This window comes from Garra rufa, chromosome 18 (genome assembly GCF_049309525.1).
Source record: "Garra rufa chromosome 18, GarRuf1.0, whole genome shotgun sequence".
NCBI lineage: Eukaryota > Metazoa > Chordata > Actinopteri > Cypriniformes > Cyprinidae > Garra > Garra rufa.
In genome coordinates, this window is record NC_133378.1 from 12,617,248 (window position 1) to 12,634,130 (window position 16,883).

Sequence of the window (16,883 nt, forward strand, 5' to 3'; positions counted from 1 at the left end):
TTGAGTTATGACTGTTGGATGCTTGGCTGGTTCTTTTATGTTCTGGCTTTGAAAAGCAATGAAGGAAAGTGAACCCAAAGGGGCCCACATCCAAATTCAGCCTATTGTTAGAAAGCTACAGAACAGCCCACTGCCAAACACAAACTAAACAGATGCAAATCATAACCTGAGCAATTACAGTGAAGCTCTTCCACTGAATTATTGTAACCGTAACATTAATTAAATTAGAAGCAAAATCATTATTTTTTGTATGAATAGGTGAAATTGGATTGTACAATGTGGCAGCTCTGGTCCCACCTTCTAAACAAAACAGACAATGTGTCACTGCAGCTTATGTTAGAAGCTCTAGGGCCCATAAAATCAGTGCCCTGGGACTTCATTCACACCTAGCTGAATATTCGGTGTGATAAACATTTTAATTTGAATGAGCGGCTGGTGATGCATGTTTAGACTGACACAAACATTTGCATGACTGCATTAAAACTGACTACATTTTCATTTTATTCAGCCTTTCTGATGTATTGCACATTGGCTGGACCAACCAAATCCGTGACCATGGACTACAAAACTGTAAGTAGCACGGGTATATTTATAGCAATAGCCAAAATTTTTTTTTTTTATGTCAAAAATCATTAGGATATTAAGTAAAGATCATGTTCCATGAAGATATTTTGTACATTTCCTACCATTAATATATCAAAACTTAATTTTTGATTAGTAATATGCATTGCTAAGAACTTCATTTGGACAACTTTAAAGGCAATTTTCTCAATATTTTGCACACTCAGAAACCATACATCAATGGAAAGCTTATGTATTCTCACATTTAAAAATGGACCCTTATGACCCTTATGTTTTGGTGCAAAAAAAATTTAAACACTGAGAAAATCGTCTTTAAAGTTGTACAGAAGAAGTTCTTAGCAATGCATATTACTAAATTAAAAATTAAGTTTTGACATATTTATGGTAGGAAATTTACAAAATATATCTTTATGGAATATGATCTTTACTTAATATCCAAATGATTTTTGGTGATAATTTTGACCCATATATCCCCATGCTTCTTGAGACTGGTTTTGTGGTCCAGGGTAACACACACACACACACACACACACACACATATATATATATATATATATATATAAAAATGTATGGTTGGTCCAGCCAATGTACATCAGGAAGACCGATATATATATTTATTCATTGGAAAGTTTAAGTCGGATTCAAATATATTCAAAAACATCACTGATGTGTGAGTTTGGCCAGCACTTTTTGAGATTTTAGTATTTCTCGATTCAAGCTGACTAGAGTTGGTCTCGCTTAACCAAAATATTTGCCTGGAGGCATCACAAATATTGCCACTGAGTGAACTGACTTTCCTTGAATGAGATTTTACAGCAGATCGATCAGCTTAAAGATCACAGCTAGACTTTACAAGTCTCCACTTGCTCATTTGTTTTGTTTAAAACAGTGGTTTGTAACTTCTAATTAAACATTCGTCAAATGAAGACATTTCACACCAAATTTTCACGAAGATCAATGCAGAATCTCTGAAAAAAATCAGCAGGTTTAACAGATCATTTGGGTTGATAGTCTTATAGCTGGCATGAAACGAAAGCTGCAATCGTCTTTTCTTTATCTATTGTGATACTGTCTGTAATTCTGAGTGAAACTTCTTGAAAGGACTTGACTTTTTCCAACAGAAATTGATTGGATCAGAGGATCATTGATCAATTGCTGTGATCTGATGTGAGTGACAGGTTGTTGAAAGGAAGGGATCATTGTGCAAAAAAAAGAAGAACTTGTCAGTTTTGATTAATGTTGACTTCATAGTGGACGTGAAGTATCTGTAACCTACCGCTGCTCCTCCTCCAGTCGCGCAATGATTCGTTCCAGCTCTCCTCGCTCTTCCCTCTCCACAGCCTGCAGGATCTGGGCGGGGCTCTGAAGCAGGAAGGAGGGGCTGTGAGTGTTGTGGGCGGGGCTCCTGTTGATGTGGGCGGGGGTTTGAGGCTGGCTAAAGGATGAACCCTCCCCTCCCAAAGTCTGACAGTACTGCAGGATTAAAGCGTGCTCCTCATCCCTATAAAACGAGAAAAAATGAGTTAGAAACAATACATTTTTACATTCTGCAACATAGTTGTGTAAAACTTGGCACCATGAGTTTAAGATATCCCTGCCCGTTTTATCCACTAGTAAAATAAGGAAATTGCGTTTGCTTGGAAAAGTTAAAGCTAGTGCTGTCAAGCGATTGACATTAATTACATGATTTGCTGAGAAATTTTGGGCTCCCAAAAGATAAAGCCATTATTATTGTGTAAAATGAGAAAAGCATTAAATAGACATTACAATAAGTAGCTTTAGAAAGAAATATTTAGATTTAAAAAATATTTAAAAAACTGAATTTTGTTTTGAAATAATGAAATGATACTTCCAATATGAAACTAAAACCACAAGTAGTGGCGGTAAATCACTGACTTTATGAGTGAATCATTCAGCCATTTAAATTTAGAAATTAAGAAGCAAATGACTGTTTTTTATGAATGAGTCATTGAATCATTGACTCACTCAATTTATTAAAATACATTAATTTATAAAAATGTCTCAGATAGGCACAACATTTCTGCTACATGGCTTTGTTTGGTACTATTTTTGTTTGCAAAACAGACAAAATTGTGCCTAAAATGTTTACTGAACTGTGATTCTTAGAAGAAAAAAAAATCTTAATGTCTTAAATGTTTCAAATAATTTTGGCAACACTTTATAAGTTTATTATTTTATAATAGTCATTCTGCATAAAAAAAGATATCTTTTAATCTTAATGATCCTAAAAGATGTTTTAATCTAAGTGTACATTAGGGTACAATATTTTAAAAAACATTAGTTAAGTACAATGTAACCAGGATTGCAAAAATGTGGAAAATTTCCAGTAAATTTCAGAAACATTCCAGAATTTTTTGAAGCTTTCCAGGATTTTTTTTTTTTTCATTTTCCTGGGATTTTTGAAAAGGTCCCGGAAATTTACCAAAAATGTTCCACCCCTTTGCAACCCTAATTGTAACTGATGCTAAACAATAAAAACTTTAAAACAATAAAAGTCTAACTGTAAATTAATATTAAAAAATAAGAAAATAAAATGACAAAGTAATAAAAACAAACTTACAATGATTTTTTATGCAAAATGAACACTTCTTATTTTAGTCTAGGTATTGATTCTTGTTACAAAAAAATATTGTTTAATAAACTTGTGAATCACATAAAAATGGACATTAAATGGGTATGTATGCATGTTTAAATAGATATAATATACACAGACATTCACGTGTTTAGATATAGTGCTTTATGAATCAGTCATTGAATCACTGACTCGCTCAATTTGTTAAAAAAAACAATTCATTTACAAAAAGCCTTGGATAGGCACAACATTTCTGCTACGTGGCTTTGTTTGGAACCACTTTCATTTGCAAAACTGAGCAAAATTAGACATTATTGTGCCTAAAACATTTATTGAGCTGTTGTATAAAATCAATATCACATTCGCAAAACGTCTTAAATCAAACACCAAAGTAATAGAACATATCTCCTCAACAAAATGAGGTATAATTCACATCAGCAGTGTGAACAGTGGAAGTTTAATACTTTGAGTTAGGAATATGAACAAACTCCAAATTCCAAGCATGAGCAATAGTCACAGCAAGACTCGCGGATCTGCTGGCGTCACAGCATGTAAACCGTAACAGACTGAAGCATAATTAAGATGTTCTTTTACGCCACGGCGGGATCCGAGCGCTGAGATTCGAAAGCCGACAGGTGAAAGTGAGTCTGACTGTGAAAATAGAAGAGAAGGTTTTGGATGTGTGCTCTCCAAACAGCTGTGTGCACAATGAGTCTCAGGTGTGTGTTCACACGCTCCCCGGAGTCTGAATCCAGCACTCATCTGGATGCACACACACAAAGACTAATCAGAGAGATTACATGGGCACTGCATCACAGGGTCTCGGCTAACAACCTGCCAACACCAGCAGATGCTGAAGAAAGCAGCCAGACACGGCTGGGACACAACAAACACAAGTGCATTTGCATTTCCTGAAGGAAAGAGGAGCACTTCTTGCAAGGCAGCAGCAAAAGAAGAGTGTTAAAGCTTTGGCTGAGATGATACATTGACTCAAGCGTCTAAAAAAACACTGGACACATAAGAAATGTGTCCAGCTATGAAATGTTGCAACAGATTTGATCCAAATTAGTTTTATTTTCTGAGCAGTTTTGCAGTCACTTTTAACTGGTGGCTTGATACTTCTACATTGAACAAAGTGATTTTTAATGATTTATTTTAGTCTCCTCAGTTGTCCCAGCAGAGGAACCACTGATGTAGTTCATCACATCAACTATAAAAGAGCCAAATTTATTTATCTGTCTTCATTTTCAATACTGAAAATCATGTTTCAGTCTAAGTAGGTTTTAGTGACACTATATACATTTTATTTGTTTAATAAATTAGATGAAACCTAAACATTAGTTAAGCACTGAATGTAACTTATGCCAAGTTTACTTTTAACAATAAAAATATAAATGCAAATAAATGAATGATGAGTGTATATACACACACACACATACATACAGTGCTTTGCAAAAGTATTCATACCCATTCATTTTTTCACGTTTTGTTGCAGCATTATGATAAATTGCTTTAAATTACTTTTTTTCCACATCAATCTACATCTCATACACCATAATGACAAAGCACACTACGTAACAACTTTGCAAATTAATTAGAAATAAAAAACTGAAAAGATCCTGTTGCATAAATTTCTGGGCCATTCGAAATTTAGCTCAGGAGCATTCATATTGCTTCTAGATGTTCCTACACTTCGAGTGGAGTTAAACTGTGCCAAATTCATTTGAATGAGTATGATTTAGAAAGGCACACACCTCTCAGAAAAGGTCTAACAGCTGAAAATGCATATCAGAGCAAAAACCAAGTCCTGAGGTCAAGATAACTGCCTGTAGAGCTCAGTGACAGACTTGCGTTAAGGCAATGATCTAGGGAAGAGTTCAGAAAAAATCTGCTGCATTGAAGGTTCACAGAAGCATTATCCATAATGGAAGATGACTGGAACAACTAGGACTCTAGAAAATGTCTGCCAGCCCCCATCCAAGCTGACAGAGCTTGAGAGGTGAAAAGGTGAGGCAAAGAATGGCAGATAATTGCCAAATGCAGATGTGCAAAGATTGTCACATCATATCCAAAAAGACTTGAGGCTGTAAAGGTGCTTCAGCTCTGTACTGAGTTAAGGGTATGAATACTTATGCAATCTACTTATTTTAGTGTTTTATTTTTAATAAATGTGTAAAATTTGCAAATCTGGTTCTTGCTTTGTCATTATTATGGTGTATGGAGTGTAAATTGATGTGGGGAAAAACTAATTCAAAGCAGTTTAACATAATGCTGCAACAAAACAAAATGTGAAGAAAAAAATGAATACTTTTGCAAGGCACTGTACATATAAACTGTCTGAGGAATATCAGTGCAATGCTGCCTGGCAAATACTTGAAAAAAGAGAGAAAAGAAGGACATTTGAGAGTAAGTTGTTTCTGTGAGAAAACTAAAGTACTGGTGAAAAGACGGCCAGAGATAGAGAGGTGTAGAGAGATGAAAGCGGATGCTGAAGAAAGACAGAAATGAGTGCAGGTGTCATGTCTGTCTCCAGCAGCATCAGTCAAGCGTCTATGTCCCAGCCGTCACATTCAATCTAAAACACCATCACAGGAGAAACTCCCCTGTCGACTCCCGTCTCCTTCCCTTCATCCCTCTTTCATTTCGCTCTCTTTCACGTTTGGCAAACCCGTTTCAGGTTTGATCGCTTGAAAGTTTCTTTGGTTTCTTTATTGTAACACTCAGGGATGTTTATTTGAAAAACAACAAACTTACACAAATGCCAAAATTGCGTTCACAGCCTCGGATAAACACTCAAAACGTTATCTTCAAAATGTGATTGAATCATGTGAAACCTGTCATGCACAAACCATATTTCACCCCAAAAATTAAAAGAAATATAGTAAAAGCAGAAAACAACAATTAAAAATATTAAAAACTATTTTAATTGTCAAGTATGCATCAAAGTGCTATTTATTTATTTGAAAAGAATATATTTCTTGATCTTTCAGATGTTTAATGTAACTTGCACAAGTTTCCTTGGTATTTCCCCATGCGTGAATGTGCGGATGACCTTGTACAGAGTAAATATCGACAGCATATGGCGGTAATAAAGGAGAAAGAGTTTCGGTGTTTGATCTCTAGTGTAGCATCAGAGCAGATTTGAGACACGGACCTCCCTCTGAGGAGGAAGGCCAGGCAACGGCTTATTAGCTCTGTAATTATCATATGCTTGTTCTGTGAAGGACACCCGCTGAGCTCGCCCGAACGTGTTCACAACAATATAAAACAAGCTCTGAAGGCTTTAATGATGTGTGCATTATGTGCCAAACTCTAAAAGGGACAAATTCTGCACTTCTGAAGCATTTCAAGTGCAGTTCAAGTTAGTTAATTTTCTAGCCTCCCACCGACTCTCAGAATTAAACCAGCTGTTTAAATCTTACCATGTCTTTAAGACTTCTCTATATAAATGTAAAACAGGGTGGCTGAGTTCTTGAATCCTGAATAGTTGATAGGTGGGCGGGCACATGTTAATGAGCTCACTCATGTGATGCCATAACTATGATGATTTTTGTACGGGTCATTTATGGGGAGGAGCTTAGAGTTCTGAATCTTAGCATATAGCAACATCATTTGACTACAGTGAGGAAAAGAAAATATTTGATCCCCTGCTGATTTTGTCCGTTTGCCCACTGACCTTCATAAGTGAAATAAGTATTTGACTCCTTCGCAAAACTTGACTTAGAAAGTTTAACAAACTTAGTTTAGCAAACTTAACCCTTGGTGGAGGTCAGAAGTTTCTTGTAGTTGGCCACCAGGTTTGCACACATCTCAGGAGGGATTTTGTTCAACTCCTCTTTGCAGATCCTCTCCAAGTCATTAAGATTTTGAGGCTGATGTTTGGCAACTCGAACCTTCAGTTCCCTCCACAGATTTTCTATGGGAATAAGATCTGGAGACTGGCTAGGCCACTTCAGGACCTTAATGTGCTACTTCTTGAGCTACTCCTTTGTTGCCTTGGCCATGTGTTTTGGGTTATTGTCATGTTGGAATACCCATCCACGATCCATTTTCAATGCCCTTGCTGGCTTCAATGCCCTGGCCCTGACAGTACATGTCCCCGTCTATCGTCTCTTTGATGTAGTGCAGTTGTCCTGTCACCTTAGCAGAAACCCCCCCCCCCCCCCCCCGAAGCATAATGTTCCACCTCAAAGTTTGACGGTGGGGATGGTGTTCTTGGGGTCATAGGCAGCATTCCTCTTCCAAACACGGCAAGTTGAGTTGATGCCAAAGAGCTCGATTTTGACTTCGACTTCTCATCTGACCACAACACTTTCACCCAGTTCTCCTCTGAATCATTCAGATGTTCATTGGCAAACTTCAGACGGGCCTGTACATGTGCTTTCTTGAGCAGGGGACCTTGCGGCCGCTGCAGGATTTCTGTCCTTCACGGTGTAGTGTGTTACCAATTGTTTTCTTGGTGACTGGTCCCAGCTGCCTTGAGATCATTGACAAGATCCTCCTGTGTAGTTCTGGGCTGACTCTTCACCGTTCTCATGGTCATTGAAACTCCACGAGGTGAGATCTTGCATGGAGCCCCAGACTGAGGGAGATTGACAGTTATTTTGTGTTTCTTCCATTTGCGAATAATTGCACCAACTGTTGTCACCTTCTCACCAAGCTGCTTGGCGATGGTCTTGTAGCCCATTCCAGCCTTGTGTAGGTCTACAATCTTGTCCCTGACATCCTTAGACAGCTCTTTGGTCTTAGCCATGGTGGAGATTTTGGAATCTGATTGATTGATTGCTTCTGTGGACAGGTGTCTTTTATACAGGTAACAAACTGAGATTATGAGCACTCCCTTTAAGAGAGTACTTCTAATCTCAGCTCGTTACCTGTATAAAAGACACCTGGGAGCCAGAAATCTTGTCAATTGATAGTGGATGAAACACTTATTTCACTCATTAAAATGCAAATCAATTTATAACTTTTTTAAAATGCCAAATAAACCTACGATTAAATTTACAGACTGATCATTTCTTTGTCATTGGGCAAATGTTCAAAATCACCAGAGAATCAAATACATTTTTTTGTTAACTGTATTTCAAAAGAGCAAGATCTCCCAAGACATGAATTAGCCTGATGAAAATGCAAAGTCAAACTATAGTTTTGACTTTCCTCAATAAACAGCGTTAATTAATACTCTCATGAACTCATGAAATATTCTTCACAGACACACTCAAGGGACTTCAAACAACTTTAACTTGTTCACTTTTTTGTCACTTCAAAGTTCCTCGCTCCTTATGAAACAATAGTCTCTCTTTCAGGGATGTTCCTCTGCTTTCATTTTGCTTCAGCTTTCCAATTTTCTACTTCCACTCGATGAATCTTTTGTCTTCATTTTGCTTCTTCAAGGCTTTCCAATGCCACTTTCTTATTTCACACAAAGGGTTTTTTTTTTTTTTTCAACAAAAAAACTTGGAGAAAAACTGAACAATAAAAGAGAGTAATTTAAGTCAATAAAGGCTGCCAAAGGGAGTGCTGCTATCAGCAGGTCCATTAGAACAGTCATAGAGAGAGTGTGACAGAGTCGGATTCACTTGCCTTCTCCTTGTTATCACTCAACCTGTCCAGCTCTCACAGAGGACTGAGCTGATACATTTCACAACTCAAATACCTCTTTATTACTGTAATAGTGCTGGAGCAGAGATCTGTGAAGCTCTCTCACGATAGACGTGTTTCCACTGATTGACCAGCCAAAAAAACTGATTGCTACTACATAACCCATCCACAATCAATGAAATTAAATCTTTGTTTACATGCTTTCACAGGCCATTTGAAGAAAGAATGTTAAGATTGTTAATACAAGATATCTGCAGGAATTATTAAACTCAAATGTAAGACTTTAAGAAGACCTGCACAAATAAAAGTTAATACCATGAGTGGGGTAGGGGAAATGTCTAAGGGCCTGTTTACACTAGTGTTCTTTCATTTTAAAAGGAAAACGATCCTCATCTACACTGGCGTTTCAGAAATGATCTCTGTCCACACTACACAACCGATAATGCATGTCACATGACCATTCATGCAGGTACAACCATAGATACGTATATGTAGATGCCTAATTATTTAGATGGCAGATGCTTGGAGTGGTCGAATGGGGCATCTACCTATACAAACCTATGGGTACAACAATGAGCGTTTTGCTATTGTTTACATGGTCATCAAGGATATGCAGAGCAAATGTGGGCAGCCATGAAATCGTTTTCAAAAGTCTTCATTTTGGTGACCCCGGAGTTTTCAAAATAAAATAAGGCAAAAAAGCCAAAAATACATTGTATGGGTCAAAATGATTGATTTTTCTTTTATGCCAAAAATCATTAGGATATTAAGTAAAGATAATGTTCCATTAAGACATTTTGTAAACTTCTTACCGTAAATATATCAAAACTTAATTTTTGATTAGTAATATGCATTTCTAAGAACTTCATTTGAACATCTTTAAAGGCGATTTTCTCAATATTTAGATGCACCCTTTTTTGGACCCTTAGATTCCAGATTTCCAAATAGTTGTATCTCAGCCAAATATTGCCCTATCATAACAAACAATGCATCAATGGAAAGCTTATTTATTCAGATTTCAGATGATGTATAAATCTTAATTTCAAAAAATTGAGCCTTATGACAGGTTTTGTGGTCCAGGGTCACATATTGCAATTCTTGCCTTTCCATCCCCAAATTTAAGGCCTCTTGAAATCCTAATTAAGATTTTCTTGTACCATAAAAAAAAAAAAAGTGGTTTAATTTGTAAATATTACATATCTCAACAGTCATTTGAATATTTATTATTTAAGTTCAGAGTAAATGAACTTTGATGTAAGGGTCAGTACGTTTATATATCTTTACTTACTAATACACTCAAAAATACATAAATTCAATTCATATATACAATGACTACACTTCTGAAATAAATTGGTGGCATAATAGCCAATAAATAAATTAAATATACAAAATAAATCAAATGTTCTGATAATGAGAAATAGTTCAATGAAAGAATGAAATTCTTAAACAAGCTGAGTAGCTTTTTTTTTTTCTTAAATTATGATTATATTTTATTATTATTAAAAAATAAGCAGTGAAATGTGTTATAATAAATGAAAAAACAATTGGTCTGCAGATCCACAAAAAAAAGTTAGTTCAGGTTGTAACGTAAAATGGTAAAAATGATATTTGTTTAAAAAAATTATCTTAACATATTTTAAAATCTTTTTGAAAAATAAGGATCATCTTTGTTAGGAAAATGTTATCATTAAATCGTATAAAGTCATTAAAAATAGACTAAATTAAAATTATGAAATAAAGTATTTTTTTAAACCATATGGAACTAAAATGAATATAAACAATAAGAACTTGATATATTATTGATTTTTTAGGCATTTTTATTTGTCATTGACCCTTAAATATATTATAGTGTATATTCTATACGAATTATTCTATATAAAATACACTTGGATGGACTATATTCATTCATATGTATCAAAATATTATAATTTATCTTCCATTTCCATGAATATACTGTATCATCACATTTGAACTCCCTAATCTTTATGCCTCAAATGAACAGACTGGCAAATGAAGTGAAGTGAACTGCTCAGTAGTGAATTATAATGCAGCTAGAGAGAAAAGTTCAGCCTAAAGTTAGGTTTGAAATATAACACATTCAGCTGTCCGGACGGACGGACCCAAGAGGAGAACGCTCTGCTCAGAAAGCCCAAAACGGCAGCTTAGGTTTGAAGGAAGTGAAGAAGATCTGTATTTGTACTATTACCCCGAAACGAGGAGAGACAGATCTGGAAAGCGTTCAATCAGAGCGGGAAAGCAGTCTGAAGAAAAAGACGCTGACAGAAAACCACATCACTGCCTACATCTCCCACAGGACCCGGCAGAGAGCGGAAAGAGAGGCACAAATTGGAGACAAAGCGATCGCACGCTCCCCTTCTCTCAGCGCAGATGAGATTTCACATCAGGCAGCTGCTGTATTTCGCTCCGGGGCTGAGACGAGACGAGAGGGGTAAAGGAGACGTCCCGCTTGTGTCTGTGATTCTGCATGGGCTTCATTGATCAGCAGGAGTGTAAACAGAGTTCATAAGCTCTAAACCCCTGAGCCGGCAGGAACGGGAAATGAGAACGCTAACATGAGCGTGCATGCATACAAACAAAGCAAAGACGACATTTAATGCAAAAGGACACTCAGGCTAGTGTATGCGAACCAGACACACTGAGACACAGGTTTAAATCAAACATTTGTCCCAGTTCTGGTCAGAGTCATATTTGGCATGAATCAAGCAGTGGTGATCATGCAGGAGATGCAGGTTTGATTCTGGCATGCAACATGTCCCTATCCAGTCCCTTCTATCCTTCTCTCCAATTATTTCATGTTTGGCTCTAGTACACCTTTTGGACAAAGAACCTTCGCAAAGAACCATGAGCAGTTAGCATACACATGTTGGACGTGTTGAACCTTGGTGCTCATGTGGGAAATTAAGGTTCGAATCTGGCCAGCAACGTTCCCCAATCATTTCCTGTAGACCTGTAACTTCCTGTCTCCCTCTATTACAACTCTGGATAAAAATGACAAACTGCATACTGGGAGGTTTTGAATTAATCTGTGGGACTCCTGCAAAACATAAATATCTAAATACTATATTGTATGCTTTAATTTACAGAATGTAATGAATAGTATTCAAAAAAAATGTTAGTTAGACATCCTCATTTTTATTTTATTTTTTAGTTATATGCACTTGTATTTATATATTTACTACATTTAGTGTGTTTACGTTTATCAGCATAATGTGAAAAAAATATCTGCATTCCTAGCAGACAGTGTGGTTATTGTGTTGTACTATTAAAATCTATTAAAATATTTAAGAAAAGAAAAAAAAAGCTGAATTAAAATATTTTAAATTAAATATAAAAATTAACTTTAAAATTTTTTTTTTTTTTTTTTAGAAATGTTAGCTTGGCAGTGAGTAAGTTTACATACAAAAATTTAATAATTGAAATGGCAAAATATATAAATAAAATGTAAAATTAATCTTTAAAAAATTAAATAAAAATACAATTTTAATAATATTGCCTTGGCAGTAAATAAGTTTAAGTACTAAAATCACAACAACAGAAATAAAAATAAAGCTAAATAGTTAAATAAATAAATAAATAAAATAAAAAAAATTAAATATAAAAAGTAACAAAAAATATAGAAGTGCAGAAATTTTGCCTTGGCAATGAATAATATAATTAAGTACTAAAATTACAGCAATAGAACATAAAATAAAAATAAAGCTACAAATAAATAAATAAATGCTAAATGAAATGAATAAATTTGAATTTTAGAAATGTTGCCTTTGTTGTTAAATAATATTATGTACTAAAATTAAATTACATTTTCAACATGTAAAATTAATTATATATAAAAAATAGAATTTTAGAAATGTTTGTCAGTGAATAAATGTACATACTAAAATTACAACAACGAATAGTAATAAGCTAAATAGCAAAATAGCAAAATAAATTAAATGTAAAATTAAATATAAGAATTAACTAAAATAGAACTGAATAAATGTTGCTTTGGCAACATTTATTCAATCTAAAAATGAATAAAATTGAATTTTAGAAATGTTGCCTTGGCTGTAAATAAGTTTATGTACTAAAATAACAACAACGACAAATAAAATAAAAATTAAGCTAAGTAACAAAATAACATGTTATATATATATATATATATATATATATATATATATATATATATATATATATATATATATATATATATATATAATATCATAAATGTTACCTTGGCAGTGAATAATATAAGTTTAAGTATGAAAATTACAACAACAGAAAGTAAAATAAAAATAAAGCTAAATACCATAAATAAATAAATAAATACATTACAAAAAGCATTACATTTAAAAAATGAACTTAACTAAAATAAATTTTAGAAATGTTGCCTTGGAAGTGAATAAGTTTATGTACAACAATTACAACAACAAAGTAAAATAAAAATTAAGCTAAATAGATACATGTAAAATGAATGTTGCCTTGGCAGTGAAAAAAAATTACATACTAAAATACAACAATGAAAAGTAACATAAAAAATAAGCTAAATAGCAAAAATATATAAATGAAATGTAAAATTAAATATAAGAATTAACTAAAACAATATATAACTACAGAAATACTGCCTTGTCAATGAATACTAAAATTGCAACAACGGAACATAAAATAAATATTAAGCTACAAATAAATAAATGGTAAAATAAATCTAAAAATGAATTAAAAAAATATTAAAATTTTAGAAATGTTGCCTTGTATGTACTAAAATTACAGCAACAACGACAAGTAAAATCAAAATTAAGCTAATTTTTTTTTAAATTGAATATTTTATAAAACATTTACTTAAAGTGTTTAAAAAAAGTAAAATTAAACAAAAAATGAACTTAAACATATAATGTTGCCTTGGCAGTGAATAAATGTATATACTAAAATTACAACAACAAAAAGTAACATGAAAAATAAGCTAAATAGCAAAATAAATAAATAAAATGCAAAATAAAAATTAAAATCTATGTTAAAATCCAACTGCATGTCTTGAGATCCCATTTCCATTCTTGTTTAACAAATTGCACAAATGCTGAAGACATGTTGAGCATTGGTGCAGATGTGGAACATACAGGTTCAAGTTTGACCTTTAACGTGTCCTGATCCCATACCTCCTCCTTACATTCTATTACTATCTACTATAGCCGTTTACTAAAAAAGGGTCCCGAAAAAATAAAGAAAGACCAATTTAAAAAGAGTTTGTAGTGCAGTGTTCAGCTCAATGCTCGAATTCAGCCCAGATCCCATTCCCTCTGTCTATCCTTGATAACTACCTGTCAAACAGCTCTCCAGAACAGCTGTAGAATAGAAATGAGGCAAAGGCCCCAAAATTAAAAAATAAAACAGAGCAAGTGGATTTTAATGGCATTTTCGAGTGGGAAATCTTCCCTCCCGCACTCAATTAAACCCAAGAGATAATGCCATTACACACCGATCCATCACAAACATTGTAAGGAAAACACACCGAATTCTCTCTCTACATCTCAAACGCACACGCGCAAGCAAATATATGACGCTGAAGAGTGTGCTAATGCATTAGGTACAGAGATAAACAAGGTGTTAGCGGGACAGCGGGAGGAATAGAATTAGTTCCGTCTACTTAGAGCGAGCCGAAGAAAGACAGAAAGAGAGACAGGCAAGAGAAAGAGACAGCTAGAAGTAATTCGATTTATGAGGGATGTTAATAAGATTATTTTAACCCCACTTTACAAACAGAAACACAGCAGCACAAATACTCTTGTCAAATTGTTTCTGTCCTGGTGAAACTGACCATCATCTGACAGTCTTCATTAACGTCATGCTGCCATACTGATGCAACAGCGTGAAACCACACAGATGCTCACGCACACGGTAAACGCTTTCCAACAGCCCAAATCTCCAGGTAGCATTTGAGCAAGAAGAGGACAATTGCTCATTAGAAGTCAGAACGTCCCTCTTCGGCTTTGAACAATAATCGTTCTCATTAAATGACTTTGTGTGTGTGTGTGGGTTGGTTTTCTTGACTACATTTTGAGCTAAATCTGACTAAATGTTTCTTGGGAACAGATTTGAGAGTAAAATAAATGCATGCATATCGGTACAATATCAGATGCTGGTTGATATGTGAGGTTCTTTAAATGTAGTGGATTTAAAAAAAGTGGAGATTTTGAAACGTTGTGATCAGTACTGCATACTGTATGTGATGGTAGATATTTGATAAAGTCACCCTACAAATACTATTTAATCAAGTGTGGACTGAATAGACATTGGCACAGTCATGTTATTAGAGAAATGCCAATGAAATGTCAATAATTTTGGCCAAAACTAAAATAATAATTTACTTCTCGCTACTTCTCATTTACATTTCATTTGCTGTCATCTTACACACAAGTTTAATATTTAAAAACCTTCATATTTAAACAAATAATTTAATCCAACACCTTTAGAAAATCCTTATAATGTTATAATCATTATAATGTTGCATTATAAAGTTATAGAATCAATTTGTTTAAACATCAGCAATTTATTGGTTTATTAGCATAACATGAAAATAGTTAATACATGCGCATTATTTTGTGTATTTGGTACGATGGCGTTTTAGTGCCACATTAAAAATAGACAATCCAACATTACAAGATTAGTCGAAATTACAAGAATAAAGTAGTAATATTCTGAGAATAAAGTCAGAATACTATGAGAAAAAAGATGAAATATATAAAAAATTACAAGAATAAAGTCAAAATAATTTTAAAATAAAGTCCCAATATTTTGAGAAATAAATTCTAAATACTACAAGAATAAAGTCGCAATATTTCAAGAATAAAGTCATAATATTTAAAAAATAAAGTTGAAATGACAAGAATATTGTCGAAATGTTTCAAGAATAAAGTCAAAATAATTAGAAAATAAAGTTAAAATATAAAAAAATAAAGCTGAAATTACAAGAATAAAGTCGAAATAATTAAAATAAAGTCAAAATATTTAAAAAATAAAGTTGAAATTACAAGAATAAAGTCGAAATGTTTCAAGAATAAAGTCGAAATAATTAGAAAATAAAGTCAAAATATTAAAAAATAAAGTTCAAATTACAAGAATAAAGTTGAAATGTTTCAAGAATAAAGTCAAAATTACAAGAACTAATTTGTAGCAATTACTAGATTAAAGTTATAAAATTCTATAACTAAAAATTCTAGGCTAAATTCTAGTATATTCTAGGCAGATTGAGAGCACTGAGCTGAATTAATAATTGTTCCTGTTCAGTCTGTTAATAAATATCATATTCTTGATATTAAGTTCTTAAAATGGACTCTTCCTGATCCCAGTAAGATAACAACATTTAAATAAATTCCGGGTGACCTGGTAACTTCTCCTGGTGCTCTCAATCCAGGCCTTTGCATGCACAATATAAGCTATACTCTCAAACTATTATAACTGTAATTTCTGCAATTTAAACTTTATTCTTGAAATATTTTGACTTTATTCTTGTATAATTTTGACTTTATTCTCGTAATATTTTGACTCTATTTTCATAATATTTCGACTTTACTCTTAGAATCTTCAGGAAAAAAAAAATTAACGTGGCACTAATTTGGTGTAATGCAATGTGTTTATGCGATTTAAGGTCTAAAAAACACATTTTCCACATACCGTTCATTATTATTGCTTCTCTCTGTGATTGGTCGAATACCTTATTCGAATACCCATTTTAGGAAGGCATGGAAAAGTCTTAACTTCTGTAAAAAAATTCTTTGGGTTTGAGACTTTAATCTTTGCGACTTCATGAATCTTATAAATGCACAAACAGCTTATAACACTCTAAAGACAAAAGGTAAAAGGAAAACATGAAATTGCATCATATGACCTCTTTAATATCTACTATAACATATAGTATATAAATAACGTTAAAGTAACACTGATTCCTATTAAAATGATTCCTAAAAAATATTTGTTTCTAGCTTTTTTAGTCTAAATAAGTAGCTATTATAACTAGTTGTATATAAAACAATTAATCTACAACATAACCAAATGTGTGTGTTTGTGAATGTGATGGTTTGCTTTGTGAGACTGTGTGCTCTTTAGCTGTGTGCTT

General features: G+C 33.6%; 1 protein-coding gene across 1 annotated transcript in view; it reads right to left on the reverse strand.

Moving 5' to 3' along the window:
• Window positions 1-16,883, reverse strand: part of utrn (utrophin) — a 341,497-nt gene that overhangs the window by 12,905 nt on the left and 311,709 nt on the right. The window contains 2 exon segments of the mRNA XM_073822647.1: window positions 1,687-1,744; window positions 1,859-2,083. Of these exon segments, the coding sequence (XP_073678748.1) occupies window positions 1,687-1,744; window positions 1,859-2,083 (283 nt within the window).